This window comes from Acanthopagrus latus, chromosome 12 (genome assembly GCF_904848185.1).
Source record: "Acanthopagrus latus isolate v.2019 chromosome 12, fAcaLat1.1, whole genome shotgun sequence".
NCBI lineage: Eukaryota > Metazoa > Chordata > Actinopteri > Spariformes > Sparidae > Acanthopagrus > Acanthopagrus latus.
Genome location: NC_051050.1, coordinates 16,419,089 through 16,437,485, shown reverse-complemented (window position 1 = coordinate 16,437,485; position 18,397 = coordinate 16,419,089). Strand labels below are relative to the sequence as shown.

The 18,397-nt window shown below is 42.0% G+C and overlaps 1 protein-coding gene across 3 annotated transcripts in view; it reads left to right on the top strand.

Annotated features, from left to right (window-relative positions):
- Positions 1-18,397, top strand: part of LOC119030205 (myosin light chain 4-like) — a 451,755-nt gene that overhangs the window by 144,916 nt on the left and 288,442 nt on the right. Inside the window, exon 1 of one of the 3 annotated variants that reach the window (XM_037117623.1) lies at positions 5,722-6,556. The exons of 1 other annotated variant lie outside the window; for it this stretch is intronic. In XM_037117623.1, coding sequence (XP_036973518.1) covers positions 6,115-6,556 — 442 coding nt within the window. In that variant the 5' untranslated portion in view covers positions 5,722-6,114. Of the gene's footprint in view, positions 1-5,721; positions 6,557-18,397 lie in introns of those variants that run through there. One more of the 3 variants, XM_037117621.1, reaches the window with a different exon arrangement.

The following is an 18,397-nucleotide window of genomic DNA, read 5'->3' as shown; positions in this document are numbered from 1 at the left end:
AGTGTTGACTTATCTGTGGTCTTGCGGAGGCGTACTTTGCCAACATTTTTTCTGGTAATTGCCTTGATCACGGGACGCACTGCCTGAATAATAATAATGCTGCAACTGTTGTTCAGCGACTTTTAGTTGTCTCGACATGACAAAATTGAATATGAAAACAATGTAATTCATGATGAAAGGTTTGTCAAGCAGCTCTCAAAGAATTGCAAAAAAAATCAGTGTGTTTACACCAGGACTGATTGTGGAAAAAAAATCTTGAAAAATCAAAACCACTGAAAAAGAGAGACACACAGACCTGCAGTATTTGCAAGTTAAGTGTTGACTTGTGTGACACGTTTTCAGTGCAAATGTGTGGCGGATATAAAAAAGACTCACTGGGACTCCGCTAATGAGCTCTCCCCATCGCTCAGGCGGGTTTTTGGCTTAGTTGTTTCGAGCTCGAGATGCTTTTTTCAAAAATGTCTTTTAATCTCGCTTGATTTTCATGGCTATACAGACAAACAAGACAGGTAACACCAGAACAACCCAACAATAAAAACAAAATTGAAAAAAAGAAAAAAAAAAAAGAACAAAACATATTTAGGGCAGCTAAGTAATACAATAAAGTAAGCGATAAGCGTATTTGAGGTTCTGCCAAAATTTATGCTGGAATAAAATAGCTGTGTAATTGCTCCTGGCTACCCAGAACACAGAACGCTGGGATCAATATCAAAAATTACAAATTCTGAGGCTGGATAAATTGACTTTTTTATTTCTGTACTGTGCTTTGGGGGTCTGTGGGCAGTTCATGCATCCAGAATGAAGAATCATTCGTCATTAGTAAGTTGTGTTATTCATTATTGCCTTCTGAAAGGAAAAAAAAGAAGAAAAAAAAACACTGGAAGTCATATTTTTCATTGCTCTGCCAATATTTGATATTTTCTCTCACATTAGGAAGACATGACATGGTGTGTTGGTGTGAATACTCTGATGTAAAGAGCTCCATGACCTTCATTTATTCGTGTCTGCATCAGTTGGAGAAAACAGTTAATAGGCAGCACTAACACTGGTGCAGGAGACCAGGGTGAATTATGGGATACACTCCAATTGCTCTAAATACTGCTTCACACCAGTATCAGAGTAAGTGCACATCAAGTGGGGGTTGAGTGTATTGGCTTCTGGCCTTATGACTGGCTCATGGCTTGGAGGGTGAATGTGCACATGACTACGAACTGACCAAAAAAGACATTCCGGAAATGCGCAACATTAAAGCAGCCAAATGAATGGTGCACACTTGAGACTACTCTAGAGCTACTTACTGATTTCTGTTGCCAGACTTGAAACAGACTTGAAACAACTTGAAAACGCCTTTTCAGCAAGTATATTCTCCATGACAACAACTTTTGCGGGCAGACATTCAGGCGAAGCTGTGTTCACTTACTGGGATTTGCAATGGGTTGCACTCATGATTTGGGAAGAGGAGCTCATCTTGCATTCACGTGGTGTCCACCTAGAGTGATGTAGAGCAGTTAATATTGCTGGGGTTTTATGTAACACATGTTCATTAAATACATACTTTTAATATAAAACTAAACTAAAGTCATGAGCACCATAGTAGGATTTTTACTTATATTTGTAACATGATAATAGTTTCATATTAAATGTACAAAACTTAAACTGTTAATCTGTGTTTGAAGATTTAATGATGAAAAAAAAAAAAAAACTTCCAATAAAATTCTACTTAATGAAAAAGTGAATGTCTTTAATCAACCATAGCATTAACCCTAATTACAACTCAGTTAAGGCAATTATTAGTGGTTTTAGGAGTGCACTAGTGTAAAACCTTCCAAATTCGAACAGCCTCCAATGTGTTAACGCCCTGAGCAATAAAATACTATCCACTGTTGGTGGCTTCTGTGCTGCTTCCACGTTATGACCAAGAAGTCTGTGAACACGCCAGAGTCGGAAGAACGACTTATTAATTGAAGAAAGGGGACCATCTGAGGAGCATGTGAACGCAGGGTTAGTCTTTTTCATGAAGAAAAAGAAATATGTGCCGTCTCTCCAGGTGGCGTGTAAATGTGTACTGAATTACTCAAGACTCCAAAAGTAGAGGCCGGGGCGGCCACTGCGACTGCACGCTTCAGCACTGTGGAGGAAACAGTGAGAGTGTTTGAATATTTCAGCACCATGGACAGAGACTGAGAGCATGGCTCTTTCCATATTAATTCTAAACAAGTTCTGAGTAAGCAATATGTCCACACTGGGGAAGTGACAAATAATAAGCGTACTCAACTATGTGAGTGTGAAGCAGTTTTTTTATTTATTTTATTTTCTTCCCCTAGAGTTTGGATGGACAGTTCTTGTTCGACAAGACAAAACACAAAGGTAACAATGAAGCTGAGGGAACAAGTTGTTCACAGTGGTGAGACAGCTTCAGGAAGCTCATAATAAAAAAAGGATAAAATATTTGTTAGGACATTTTACTCGCTCTTATTCCAGTTTGACAACTGTGTTCGAAAGTCAATGCATGATTGATGACGTTTGGTGCACATCTTGTTTTCTTTTCTTGTTTGTACAGCGTTAAGGGAGGCTGCCTTCCTATGTTGGGCAACAACTTCAAAAACATAAAACCATGAAAACCACATGCTGCTGTGGTACCATACGGAATGGGGACACAGGAACCAATCACAAAGTTTGTTTACAATACCTTCCGGGGAGAAAGCCCTCTGCTTCGCGCACTAGCTTACATACATTAAATTGTCTGTTTTCATGATGTTATTTCAAAGTGTATACAGCTAGAATGCATGTTTGATGCTTGCATACCTCATTAATAACAACACTTTCACTCACATTAGCTTGGAGACCCTAATTTATTTGTTGGGGCACAGACTAATGAAAATGACACCAAAATCAGCAGTCACTCCACTGTCGCTGTAGAGCAGACATCCAACATGCTGGGAAAGCAGCATAGTGAGAGACATCAGACAAGGTGGACGAACGTGTTAAGTTATATATCTCTAACATGACAGATACGACTGAAAACCACATCTGATATAAACAAGTTTTCCTATTTCGCATACGTCTGCGATGGAAATCATCCGCCGGTCGCCTATCCGAGAGTGACCGTTGTTGTTAGCGAGACATCATGGTGAGCTGGTGGACATGCTCAAATGTTTCACCGCCTAAAAATATCAGGAAAAAAGACTCCCACGCACTGTCCACTTCACTTGCGATTATGTTTATTGACTTGGACCTTCATCAGGTTATCTTACAAGACAGTAGGTCTCGAGTAAGGTTGTAGAGTAGTTTGGCCCAATCAGGCCAAATTGCAGACAGGCGTTCCGTCAAAATGCTATCAAACACACCTGGGCTAACAAATCCACACCACTGCATGAAAAACTTCTTCTTTTAAAAAAAACATCATAACAGGCATAGTTAATATATCAATGTACATATGTACACAATGGAAATAGTACAATAAGTATAAATGTAATCCAAAGACTGTCAGACTGCAGAGGAGCACAGGAGAGAAGGAAGTAGAAAAGTAGCGTCAAGACAAGAGGATGTAACTACATGATGGAACAAGAAATCAACAAGCCGAAAAACTCAAGCCATGACAGTCTTCGCCTCAGAGGTTAGAGGCAGTCATGACAGGAAGTGTGAAGGAGGCAAACAAACATTCCGATTCACTGTAAAAAACGGGCGATTGGGAAAATCGCAAGCAACTAGCCACTAACTAGGCTTCACAAAATTCATTCATGGACAATGTCGATGTTAATATACACAAGCCACACAGATAAAAGCTTAAAAACTTATATTAAGTGTAGTTTTGTTTTTTAAAAGTGAACATTATTCTTCCATAAATCTTCATCAATCAAGTATTTGTGAAACAGAATGAGGAACGAGGCAAGCAAAGACTCCTTGTTTCAAGACCTCAGAGTCGAGCTGGTGATGCAATGCAATAAAAGAGGCTATTTTGAATTATTTTGCTCTTGTTTGCATTTGTTTTTTATTTCTTTGTTGAACTCTTGTGATTTTTGCAATTACAGGTTTGCTCGCTTTAATTTCACCGAGTCGACAGGCTGCACTTCTGCTTGAACTGGGTTCTTTCAGGTGAAGCTTCTCATTCGGTTGAAGCAGTAGACATCCATAGCCCCTATATTTTAAGAGATCAGTTTTCATAGTGAATAAGTTCATAGTAGGTGTGTGGATGAATGGAAATACTCTGCTGAACACTTGCTGCTGAGTCTTTTGGGGGTGTTAGGTTGAGGACCTGAGGTCTCATTAACTAACCGCCAGTGCTTTTGTACCATCCATTATTAATCACTATTTAATTTGGTAGTAGTTATTGTTTTACTGATGAATAATCGAGAGCGCCTCAGGCTGTCCACTGAACTTTACTGACTCAAACAGGTTTTTGAAGAAAACAAAAACAAAAACGGTAACTTTTATATCATGGGTTGTATCATGCTTTTCAGACATTAAATATTTATTTCAGGTGAGATTGTTGCATCATCTGCTCGATAACGAACTTTGAGAACTCAACTTGAGCGTTCGCTCTCTGCGGCATCTGGCTCACACCATCTGTTGATGATGATGATATATATATATATATTTTTTTTCTTTTTTTTTCTGAAGCGCCAGAACAACTAATAAATGGACCTTGAGGTGATACTGTTTAGCAAGTGTGAATTCTGAAGCTCGCAAAGACACGTTTGGAACAAAAGACCTGCATTCTAAAGTAAAAATAAGTATTATGAGTTAGTAGTTAGTTCAATGCTAACACACAACGGACTGCTTCATAAACCATTTACTGAACTTCAATTAGTAATGCGTACCATTTATCAGTGATGGTTATTATGAAGTGTTGATGTTGAATTTACTCAAAGTTTCAAAATAAAAGTTGTCATCATGGTTAATAATGTTCCCCGTTTGTGTTTTACTGCTGAAATGAATGTCTTTGGATCTATATCACTGCTGCATCAATGTGTGTGTTTAACTACTTTAACTACCACAGCAAGGCATCATAGTCTATAAATTCATCTTAAGTTTGTAATGTCAGTGTCCTCTATGTCTAAGGATCTACTTTTCATGGGTTAAAGCAGCTTGATGGCATTTTCCAGCAAATCTAGCAGGGTTTTAATTATTTTATTTGACTAAATCATAAATAAATTGAGAAAACCAAGTTAAGTAGACAGCTAGATTAAAGGGGCACTATGTAGTTTTCGAGAGTAAATTCAAACTCATAATGTTAATAGAAAAATGTATTTTACTTCCATAACTGACTAAACAAGCTGTTCTTTTCAAGGAGCACTGCTTGAAGCTAGAGAGCTGGCAGGTTCCGCCACATGTAAACATGAAAACAAATAGAGTTTGTTGATTTAGTTTGTTAAGACATCAAAAAAGAATAAAATAACAGTGAATGAAGATATTTCACCTTCATGCACCTTTAAAGCTTTAACAGCTTCACTCAATTAGTCTACTTTACTCTGTCATTTAGTGGTAAAATCAGATTAAGTAAGATCATCTTGTCAGATTTTACAGCAGGAGAATTTCTTCAACCCAATTAAATTACATGAAGGGATCGCTTAATCCTTCAGCTGAGCGAGGAAGGAATTCAATATTTGCCTCTGAAATACAGCAAAGTAGCACAAAAGTAAAAAAAAAAACACACAAAAAAACCCCCTAAAGTCAAGTAGTCACTTTTACATTGTACTTGTGTACACCCCCACACGTTCACGTGTATTACTGTCCCCTCTTGTGTCTGTTGAATCGTTGTTTTCATTCAAATAAGGTAAACATGTGAACTTTTCCTCTCCTTTTGGAAAGTGATGATCTGAATCAAAGATTTTTTTGGACGTAAATAAAGTAAAGGAGAGAGCCCACACGGTGACGCCTCCTTCATATCTGTGTGTGTGTGTTTTTTTTTTTCTTTTTTTTTTTTAAATGCCCGTGCTATCCCCCCACTGTGGTGCAGATGGATGCGTGCGAGGAGCTGAGAGATGTCATTCTCACTACACCTGTGCTGCCGCCTCCTGGACGGACGCGACTCCTTTGCAGCGACTGTACTATAAGTGAACGGACAGCTTATGAGCCCCACTCAAAGCGAGGGAACCACGCACACGGAGCGGGATGGCGAGGATACCGCTGCTGCACCTCCGCGTCCTTCTCGCCGCGCTCCTGCTGGCGCAAAGCCGGACGGCCCGGGCGAACCGAGGGGCGACGTCGCCCGACGAGGAGAGGGACAAAGAGGGCGACGCGGAGGCGCCGTGTGAGGTGAAAACCGTCACCGTATCTACCCTGCCGGTGCTCCGGGAGAACGAGTTCAGTTTCACCGGCGGAGCCTCGGGGAACGTGGTCGGAGCAGGAGGAGGAGGAGGAGGTGGGGGTGCCGCTGCTGGAGCAGGTGGCGCTGGTGCTGGTGGAGGAGGAACTGGAGGAGGAACTGGAGGAGGAGGAGGAGCAGGAGGAGGGGGGGAATCCCGACTCCTGCTATTCGTTAGGACCGACCTACCTGGGCGAATCTCCGTAATGGATGATCTTGACAACACAGCTCTCCCCTACTTCACGCTGGGTAAGGACTGCTTTTGGTACTGTGCTCCCACTCCCACTCCCCCCTCACCCACCCACCCACGGTGATAACCAGCCAGCTGCACAGTCTGTTTTCTGTGCGCATAAGGAGGAACTGTGAGTACCGGTGGGTGCTGAGCTCCATCCCCCCACCAAACAAAAAATAAAAAAAAAAAAAATCATGTCCTAACTCCCCTGGGTGTTCACAGCACCTGTCCTGGTTTCCATTACCTCCACGGTGGCTGTCATGTTTGTGAGGCGTGCAATTTGGGATTACAATCCAAGATTCGTATGCTTTTTGTTTTGATTTGTTTTTTGTTTGTTTTTTGGGGGGGAGTGGCATGTAAAACTACCCCAAAGTAGCACTTTAGTTTCCCCTCCTCATTTACCCTGCCTCCCTCTCTCTCTCTTTCTCTCTTCTGTATGGCTTTTCCCCTTCTTATTTTGTGGTTCAACGTGATTATGACTTGGGAAAATTTCACGCTGCGCCCTAAGCACGGTGGCCCCAATCAGGGAATGCAATTTGGCCCTGCAAATACGCATGAAATTGGTATTTTTCTTCTTTTTTTTTCACTTGGTTGTGGGTTTAGCTGAAGGAGGTTGGGAGTTCTTTTGTTTGTTTGGGTTTTTTTTTCGTGGTAACATTTTGACCCAGGCAGGTTTTATAAGAGAACCCTCCATGTTTCTGTAGCTGTTTTTTTTTTTTTTATTTATTTTTATTTTTTACAGGTCATCTGAAGTTCTCTGTGAAAGCCCCAGAAATATAGCATCAATGATTGGATAATCACAGGCGACATAATAGTGCGCGTGATGGGGGGGCGTTCCTGCTTAACGCCCCCAACCATGGGGGAAAAAAAAAGATACCTGCCCTCCCTGAGAGGAGCGGCAGACTATGCATGAGGGGAACTTGCTTACCTTGCATTCTCCATATTTTCTCACTTGTGTCACGGAGTGGTGCGAAAAGATGGATGTTCTTAACACTTTAGGTGTGTGAGCCAAAGCAACTGTTTCTGTGCCTGGTAGCTGTGTAGTGTGTGTGTGTGTGTGTGGGGGGGTAATGTTTGTTAAAACACAATAAAAGCAATACGAGGTGGTCCATGATCACAACAAAAAGGGCCGTATGTTTTTTTTTTTCCAGTTCGCAATCTGTTCAGGGGCGACTGTGTAGCGATGGAAAGCCTGTTAAGTGGCATCAAAAAAAAAATGGGAGATGCAAGCCTGCGTGGAGGTCAGTGATGTGGGTGCTGAGAGGATTCGTGTCTCATTACTACAGTTTTTCGGACTGTGGCGCGCTATCTGCTCCTTCTCCTTCTTCTTCTTTGTCTTCTTTTCTTCCCTTGGTCACAGCTTCCTTCTCCGTATGAAGAGTGCCGAGTAAACTGGTTGTGCAAAGCGAAGGCGGGCGGGCGGGCTGAGGGCTGGAGCATTAAGCTAGTAAATCACTTTCTATTCTCATTAAGGACAGCCGTTGACTGGCGAGAAAGGCCTCTCTGTCCTCCCAGTCAGCCAGCTAGCAAATTTGCTGCTTCACCCTTCCAGTGCATGACTGCATGCTGTGGAGGAGAGGAGGAGGAGAGAAAAGGGCTCTAAAACAGTTTTTTAAGGCGAGCGTGTTTGCCCACGCTGTTGACCACGTTGTGAGGAAATCACTGCTTGCAAGCAGTCGTAGGCCAGGATAGCGCACGGCGTCCTCATGACGGAGCGAACCATCTCGCGACACGAGAACTGGGTTTTCACACTGTCTGGAAGACTGCCAGTGTGCAGCTGCAGCGATTAGCCTGTCAAACTTAATTAATTTCTAACTATTTTGATGATGGATTCATCATTTCAGTTGTGTTTTCAAGCAAAAGTGATGGAAATTTTTGCGGGTTTCTGGCTTCGTAAGTGTGAAGATCTGCTCCCATTTGTTGTCACTCAGGATAACAAATGAAGATGTTTCGGGGGATTTTGTTGATTGAGTTGTTGGCCAAGGCATCAGTCTTGCCTCTGGGAAATTATAATCATTGTTTATTTTTTCACATTTTTCTGATATTTCACAGACTATACAACTAATCATGAAAATAATCACCAGAGCCCTGCGGATGCTGGGTTTTTTGGGGTTGATGTGTACCGATGACAGGGAATAAGAAAACTCTGATATAGATATACCGGCCTGTGTTCTTCCAAGGGCTGCAAAATTGTCAAAAAGTCATATTGTGATTGTACTGATAGATGCTACGCTGTCAGATATGTTTTTCAAAACACAAACCGCAGGCCGGGCATCTCTGCAGAACCACAGTGCTTCTTGCAATTTGAATACTGGACTTGGTTGTGCCGCAATTTTGATTGTATTTTCGCTTGTAATTGCGCGGCCATAATCCTTTTACGCATAGAATGCACACAGCACATTAACACACCTGATCCCTCTGTTGTGGTTATCAAACTCTTGTGACAAAGACACAACACAGGCAGGATATGACATCGGCGAACTGAAGTGGTAACCCTCACTTGGACCTCAACTATTATAAATGACCCAAAGCATTCCGTTGTGCTGTAAAAAGAAAGAAAAAGAAGTAACCGTATCACCGCGTATCGGACCACATATGCGCTAATACTGAAGTATCTGTGGCAGGCGAAGACAGGCCGATAATATCAGCTGATTCAGACATAGGTCAGGCTGTAAAAAGCACCAGATTAATCAATAATCTGTCATTGCAGCCCTCTACCAGTAACGTAAGCTTCTTTATTGCATTTGTTACATGTCCATTCATATTGGTGTAAGTTTTGGTTGTGGTAATGTAAGTCATCGCAGCACTAATACTCTGTATATTTGGCCATATTGTTCCATGCACTGGGCCTCCTGCCTGTTTGTGGGTGTGTGTGTGTGTGGGGGGGTTGTTTGTTTCGTTTTGATTTGTTATCTCGATTAAAAACGTTCATTTTCTCATTCCATGCAGCTGCAGCGGTAATGTTATTACGGCGGTGGTCCGCCGCTCCCGAATGAATTTAGGGGGAAACACTGATAGTTCACTGATGTTTTCATTAAATGGCATGAATGTGATATTCCAAAGATTTTTCATGGCAAGCTTCTTTTTTTTTTTTTTTTTACACTCGCATGGTACTCTCTGACACTACCACTAGCTAACAATGATGTGAAAACTCCTCATGATGTTAAAATGGGGTCAAGATCCAAAGACAGATGTAGACATTTTGGTGTCACCTGTCTCCTCCTCATATTTGGGGGCTGGTGGGAGTTCGACACCGTAATTTATTCGGCCAATCTCGATGGCTCTTTTCTCTCGCTGGCTGTGTCAGTGGCAGAGTCCTGCTTGTTGAGTTGTTGTCCTCGACATCATGACAGCACACGGGGCTGTGATTTCGCTGAACCAAATATGAGCAAATTGAATTACACAGACGGTGAATTTTTATTATCAGGGCCGCATTTGTCGCATCAATATGCCACCTTATCATTTTCTCCCTCCTATTAAAATCATGAATTCTGATGCTCCGGGACGCTACAAAAGCTTAATCCTCCTCACCAAATACACACTCGCACACACACACACGCACACACAGACACACAGACAAACACACACACTTGCACACACACACACATTGTGTGGGTTAAAGCATTAGTTTTTTATTCTTTCCTTTTTATTTATTTATTTTTTTCATTTCATGTTCTTATACCCACTAAACATTATATAGGAGAATAGTGTGCTGACTGTATTGGAGGCAGCTAGCCCCCGACGCTCCATTCAGTCCATTGTCTGTTGTTGTGAAGCTTTCAGAGAGCCGTTAACATCAGTGGCTGTGACAAAACAGTCTAACAATCATAACAACACAGCAAACTCTGCCTCCAATAATGTAATCTGAACTAAGGAACAGAAAATTGTTGCAAATGATGTAAACAACTCAAAGTAAAAAAAAAAAAAGTCAAGTCTTTGAGCAACAGGAAATTAAATCCAACATCTTCTCACCAGCTCAGAGAACTTCGAAAGTTGTTGTTGCGCGTCTCATTTTAATGGAGGCACCTGCTTGCTCTTTTTGTTTTTTATGTAGTGAGGGACATCTTGACCTCTCATGCTTAAAACAACATACTTTTAGACTACTTTTCCCCCATGTGTGCCAACAGTTTTACATGCAAGCGTGTTAGGGAGGAAGAAGGAAGCGGTATACATGTACACATTTTGTCGGTATACATGTCAAGAAAAAAGTCGAAAATGCAGAGAATAAAGCTGAAATAGAGTTTTCTGAATAAAGTCGAATTGTCGACGATAAAGCCAGCTCTTCTGGTCCGTCGAGTCCAGTTAGGGGAGCGACTGACAGCTATGTGTGCTGCCTGAGCCCACGGTCTCTGACGTGACTGTATCCTTGGAGTGTAACGTTCTGTGTGTAGAGTTACAATCTATTCAAACCTTAGTCTTCTATGAGCTAAAAGCTAGTTTGACCAGTTCATCTACGCAAGGCTTTTTGGTGAAGCAATCATATGCGCTGTTGGATGTAATCTCAAAAGGTCAACTGTAATCTTGCAATGTCAGCTTCATTCCTGACATTTTGATTATATTCATGAAATTGTATTTCAACTTTATTCTCTACAATTCAACTTTTTTCTCTAGGTGCTTAATGGAATGATAAAAAAAAAAAAAAAAAAAAAAAAAAATTGTCCTGCCATTTATTTTTTCTCACCCCTGGTTCTGATACTATTTGGTTATTTTGCTTTAAATGCAAGCTAAATTGATATAATTGTATACACTTGTTCAGTCATATAAGCATATATCTACATTTTATGGCATTTAGCAGACCGCTTTTGTCCACAGCGACTTACAGTAATTCATACATCCATGTTATGCTGATGGCAGTGGCTGCCGTTCAAGGTGCCAACCAGCACATCAGGGGCAGTTTTGGGGTTCAGTGTCTTGCCCGAGGACAACTCCGACATGCAGACCAGGGGAATCTAACCAGTGACCTTCGGGTAACAAGACGCTGGCTCTACCCCTGAGCCACAGCTGCCATGTCTACTTAATTTGATAATTTTATAATCAGCTTGAATAGTCATATATATATGACTAAACAAGCTGTTTATTAAAATACGAAGTATGAAATTATGTCTTCCTTTAAGATTATCCTGTTTATTCAGTTTATTTAGCCCTGACAACGAAGACAGTTTGTTCATTTAGTGCCCCTTTGAAGCAAAATAACAAGTGTGTTATGACCAGGGGTGAGAAAAAAAAAAAAATAAGAGGAGGAAGCTTTACCCAGCTGATTAACATTGCTTCCCCAGGACTACACAGTGCACCTTTAACATGTACTATGAGTGCGCTCCTCATCCGGTGTTCACCGCTGCGCTATGCTTGACTGATGTGTAAAGGAGCAAACCATATGTTACATTACTCTCCCTCTCCTTTCACTGGTCTTTGTCCACAGAGATCTCCTTATTAGCCAAATGCCACCGAAAACACATAACGAGCATGTCCTCAGGTCCGCTTCTCTGAAACTGTCACACATCCGATCGTTTCGTGGAAGGCAGCGTCAGAGGTTAGGGGAAAGGGGGTGGAGAAAGGACAGCAAGTCCCCTTCCCACTGTGACCCGCCCGCTCAGCTTTGATTTATTACCTCAAGTGTCACGGAGAATGGATGAGCAGAAAGGGCAGCGCAGAGGAAATGCACAGGGCTCTCTACCCCCCCCACCCTCTGGGTTTGTTTTGTTTTCTTGGCCCTTTCCTTATGTGTTTTGAAACAGAGCAAATAGTGTGAGTTGCTGTGTTTTAACGGTTTGTGTGTGGGTGCGTTTTAGCATGTTGGAATTAAAAAGGGCTTTGTATTCAAGCCACATTCAATTTAAAGTGTTTCACTTTTTTTTTTTTTCGCTTTGGGGCTTTTCCTCCTCAAACCCGAGCGCTATACACATTCACTTACGCTCCTGCACCATCATTTTGCTTTTTAAAAAATGTGACTGTCATTGGCAATTTTTAAAGTTCACTGTGCAGTGTGTTAAAGACGTCGCTGGGGCGACTTTGTAGCATTGCACTTTGAAAAATTCTGAGTGAATTGCTACGCCGTTACGCTTTGTCACACAGGATAATTTTCCCCGCTCGTTTTTTAAGCGATGTTGTGGGACCGGGGTTGGAAATCAATACGTTTAGCAACACGGCTGACTCGGTAAACAGCTCATTAGGAGTTCACCTTTTTGAAAACCTTCAGGCACTTAACCTGTCAGGTCGAAAACATCCAAATGTCTCCCCTGTCCTTCTTTTTTTTTTTTTTTAAATCGTCCATGTCTGCCATGCTGCACTAGAACCTTTACACTTTTCATTTCCCCGCCACGTCTTCCCTCGCGCATCTTATCGAGCTCGGGCATGTTGAGCAGCCCTTTCCCCGCTCTCTCTCTCTCTGTACCCCTCTCTGCCTCGCTGAATCTCTCTGAGCAGGAGTTACAGCAAAACCCTGCTTGCTTAGAGATGGGAGATTAAAAAGCAACGGTGGTAAAGTAAAGGAAAAAAAAAAAAAGAAAGCCTGCCTGCCTGCCTGCACTGGAGAGCTCTGTTCCCCGTGGCACAGAACATGTACACACCACACTACGTCTCAGTCTTTTGTCAGGGGCTGAGCTCGGCACTGCAGGACGAGCGATGAAGAAGGGGGGAAAAGGTCAAGAGGAGAGATGGGAGTTATTCCAAGTGTGTGGAGCTGAAATAGAAGGAGTGAGTTTTTGTGAAGGCTTTACATATTTTCTTTCTTCTCTTCTATTTTTAGTAACATAGCGCGTAATTTGGTGCGCCTTCGAGTGGACCGTGGTTAGGATTACTACAAGCATCGTAGAGCTTCCGTAGTTCTGTTTATCATCCATACAGCAGGCAGTGTTTCTAAGATACATACTTTACTACAGGCGGTCTCATTCGTACTGTGAATTGTGTTGCTTACCACACTTTATACATGTGCAGTTCGGCCCCAGCCACAGCGTTTTTCAGTCTCACATCTGGTTTGTCCACATAAAGCATCTGCCATCTCATCTGCCACAGAAAATAAGCTGTGTACTCCAAAAGCTTGTTCTACTTTTATTACAGTTACGTCTTACGACTTGTTGTGAAACACGCGCAAGAGCCGTGTCTGCTTTTCACCATGATTTGTCGGCCACTCCATCAGTTGTGGATGGAATTAATATGACCAGGATCCATTTGGAGGGGTTCTCTGGCTCAAAGAGGGCTGGAGCAGGTCGTCCACTGATTGGGAGGCAAAGTGGAGTGCCCACCCGGCTCTGGCTACGCCTCGAGAGCCGAACCCATAAATTGCTCCTAATGGCCGTTCCGTGGGTGTGTATTCAGATGTACTGTGGCCGTCTCAGTGGGGAACATTGAATCCGTCCCTGTCGAGCTGGTCAGCATCTCGCACGGTGCCTCTGCCTTCAGGAGTATGACGGCAGGGTTAATGGTTGCAAGCGGTGTGGTGTGTTGTAAAGAGCTTTGAGTGGTTACTTCATCAGAAAAAAGCCCCATATAGACTCAAGCACATTGACCTTTCCCGACATGTATAGTCAGTGTTGAGGCTGAACAGTTTATGATAATATTTCAATTAAAGCTTCATCACAGTACACAACACAAGTCCCAATATTTTGAAATCTCTTCCAACACATTTAATAATGGCTGTGATTGGGCAACACAATTAAGTTTCACAATATTGACCAAACACCTTAACTTTGATATTACTATAATACTGTAAGGAATGGATGACTATTGGTACTCTTTAACAAAACATTAACCCAATAAGACATTAGATAACTGTTCATCAGTAATGTGGATATAATCACTAGAACAGGTTACAAAGTAGAACAAAGTAGAACAGACCAGAAAATTCCTTAACCTGACTTACCTATTACCCTTAAATCCAGGAAAAGACAACATTAATGACATATTACAATATAACGATATCCAAAATAAGACTCTATATTGTCAAGTTGTGCCGTAATGTATGAGATAGAATTAACAATTTAATACCGCCAAACATGTGTACGCACAGTTTACTAGCACTAGTTAAGTGAGCCATGGTGGAAAGGAAAATGAAATGTACCATGAAAGACAGAATCTGAAAAGCAGCACCGTTCTTATTGGGGTTGTAAAGTCAAAGTTTTTGAAAACTCAGATACTTTTGAGGTTTTGATTTGAGATGGCGCCACTGATGATGATGATGGGTTACACTTGCACTTTTGAAGGATTGATGACTGTCAGTGTGAAACATAAGCCACAGCCTTGTGTGGCAGTTGTGCTTAAGGGTGGCACTTCTGACGCTGTTGGACAGCTCTGCCGACGCAACACCAGGCCTGTGAACAAGAAGAAGAATCAAAGAGAAAAAAAAACATCATGTGTTGGGAAGGTGTTGGGCCATAATGAGCCACTGGAATAAGTCTCTTAACACCCCCCCCCCCCCCCCAATTGAACTCAGGCTTCTGCACAGGTTTGCAATTGCTAAGATTTACACGGAGCCATTACTACGCCCAACTTTAGGAGTTTGTTGCCGAAGGTGCATTTATAGATTCTAGCTTTTGTGCATATGCAGCTTTAGTTCTTCACCTGCATAGACTTTTGTGCAATGCCCCCCTGCTGTTATAAAGAGCTTACTGATATTTGCTTGCAGCACCGTGCTGATTGTAGTCCAGATACCCTCGGTTCTCGTTTTGTTTGTAGTGTGTGTGTGTGTATAGAGAGACAGACACACTTTTTTTTCCTATGCAAGAAATTGCTTTTTCCAGAAACAAACACAACAGATTGCGAGGTTGTTTCGCTTCACCTCATGGGGAACTCATTTGACAGGCAAAGAGCGACGCATCATGCTCATTTATCTTAATGGTTACGGGCCTAAGTGATGGCTCTGAAAGGATGAATGACTCGTGGTCAGTGACCCGCGCTGGTCGCTCTCCTTTTGCAGGAACCGGCGTTTTGTAATTCTTTGTTTTACCGCACGAGTCTCTGGCCTCGCCTCGCCTCGTGGCAGTGGTGGCCAGCTTTGATCTCAAGATAATCGTTTGATCATTACCATCGCTGAGAGCCGCATTGGAGTTATCTTTGACGGACTGAACAAAGAAGTTTATGTAAATACCCCTAATGAATGCACAAGCTCAGTTTTTATCGCTGCTTTTTCCTCTGATTTATGCGAAGCAACGGCATGCACAGTTGTTCATACATTTTATCCCCTTTTTTTTATTAATTGGCAAAGAAGATCAAAGATAATGTTTGGCAAATGAGGGAAAGGCAGTAGCTGTTTGTTTTGTGCAAGCTTGTTTTTGTTTGTCACATATTGTATTCTTTAAAATGAGTCAGCTAAGATGCAATCGTTTGGTGGTGATTTACTGTAGCAGCGCGAATAAAGAATCGGGGTAGATCCTGATAAAGTGTTTACCCTCCTTTATACATAAACATGAGTTGTGGGCTCTGTTTGCTTATGTATCAAACAAATTGGGTTGTCTGCTTATAGATGTAATTGCTGCAGCCTCTACAAAAGGTAACGGTTGAATCTGATATTTAGAAACTGGAGCCGAGCAATGCCGTGTGTAGAGTACTTATTTATATGTAGTGTGTACAACTTCTGTTACCAACCTGACAGCCATTTCAGCCATTAGCATTTTAAAACAGGGCCCTCCGCTATGGCTTTGAAAGCTTTCTTCGGTTTGGTGACAAGCTCGGGGACTCTCACCAGGGCTATCATTGTGTCTTTTTCATGTAAGCTGAAACCAGAGGGCCTGCTTTTATTTATACATTAGCATAAAAAAATCAAAGGTGACCTGAATGTCTTCATCAGTCAGATGCGCCTGGAAGAGTTTGATTGTGACACTCTGCCTCTTAGATGGATATCTCTGCCAAGCTTTTTGCCACCACACAGAAGCTGCAGAACAATCTTTGTAGACCTTCACTGTAAGTTTCTCTGAGCATTGTTTTATGCGGCTGTACCTAAGTCCAACACAACTTATCTTGACGCGTAAAGCTGGACGAACATCAGAAAAAAACAGCCTGGATGGTATATCTCACAAGAGAGCGTCTTACGAGTGGATTCCCAAAAGATTCATAAACTTTCTGCTTGTGTACTGTAGAGGGGCTTTCTAGTCTGTGCACTGAATGCATAATGTGACACTGATTTATAAAAGCAATTCCATTTAGTTGCTCTTTTTGCTCCTTGGGCTCCTCTGGTGTGTCCCGACCACATAATAGAAGGCCCCATGTGACAGAAACTGTGTAATGTATTTGCTCTCTTAGTGAAATACTTTCGTATAATGCGGAGCCAGACGTTTGGGGCACAGGGAGCTCGGCCGAAATCCATCAGCTCGCGCAAAATCTCTAAAAACCCTAGCATGACATGTCAGGCGCGTTGAATATTTTACAAAGTTCAAATTTATGTACAGATTGGAGAGGTCATCATCTGGGGACAATAAAGACTTTGGTGTACTGTGGAGGCGGGGGGGGCACACGTAACCTTTTCAGACAAAGCTCTGATTTGATTGAATGCAAGACAGGAAATAGGAGGGCAGATTGCCACCAAAGGTTAATTGGATAAAGTCAGCATTGAGTCCGACTCTGAATAAAGGGTGAAATTGAGGTTTTCATCAGGTTTCTTAGCAGACTGAAAGAACTTTGACTCTTTAACATACGGTCATTTAGACATAACAGAACCTGCGAAAAAATGAGAAGCAGCGTTTGAAAAGGTTGAATAAACTCCAGTGCCGTTCTCCCATGATGCAATTTGACTGGTTTTGTCAAGTTCACGGTGAGTCCGGTGATCCGAGTTGAATATGTTTTTCTCCACTTCTGCTTCTGTTGGATTTGTGATGTTTTTTTTTTGTTTTTTTTTTCTCTTAGTTTTTTCACTACCAGTGTCAGGTAGATCGATTCCCGATGCATGTGCTAGCCTGAATCAATCCTTTTCTTGAAATTGTTATTGTCAAGTGATTTGCCGAGCAGGTACTGCTCTATATTTAACGAAAGTTAATTTGCGTTTGGGGCTGAAATTGAAAAAAAATTAAATGTAGGAACACAAAGGCAGAGAGACAATTAGTGAGCAGAGGAATTAACAAGGAGCAATTAGGGGGACTGTTTTTGTTTGTCTGTTGAATTCAGTTGATTGGTATTTGATTAACTCGGATAAGTTGACATAGTATTCAATCTTTAATTCCTTGGTGTCTGCCTTTCCAAATTTTCCAGTAAAGATAGTCCTCCTTCCTTTGCACACAGCTATACATGGAAAGAGAAAGCCACCACTAAAACTACTCGGCTATATACTTTTAGCCTGATCTGGCTGAAGCTGAGAAACGAGCTTGGTTTACCAGACGGAGTCATTTTGTGTATATGGAATGGACACTGTCCCGATCCCTGAGGTGGTATGATTCTTGCTTGGAAGCTGCAGCATTTTCTCTAAACCGTGAAGTTCATCTTCATGTGAGAGCTATCCGGGGTGCTCAACAGCAGGTGCAATTTCCTTTTTGCCCAGGCAGTGCTCATACTTATGTGCAAGTTCTAACTTATCTCGGGAGAGTTGTAATGGAAATGCTGCATACCTAACCTGCTGATACTCCAGCCAGTTGGTTGCAGACCACCCTGTGCCAAAGCAGTGGCATCGCTGAGTATGTCTTCTTGAGTCCTCACTGAAGCCACTGTCATTTTTTTGTCGACTGTTTATGGATCTGCTGGCTTTTTAGCGATTTTGTGCCACTTTATGCATAATTAATTTAGTGCAAATCGAAGGATCAGTCAGTCATCAGCACAAGCAATTTATTTTCAAAGTCTTTTTAATTTTTTTTTCATCTGTGGCATTCACTTCTTGCCAGCAACAGAAACGGCAACAAAGACCAGTGCAATCTGTCTGGATTAAAAGGAATAATGTGAAA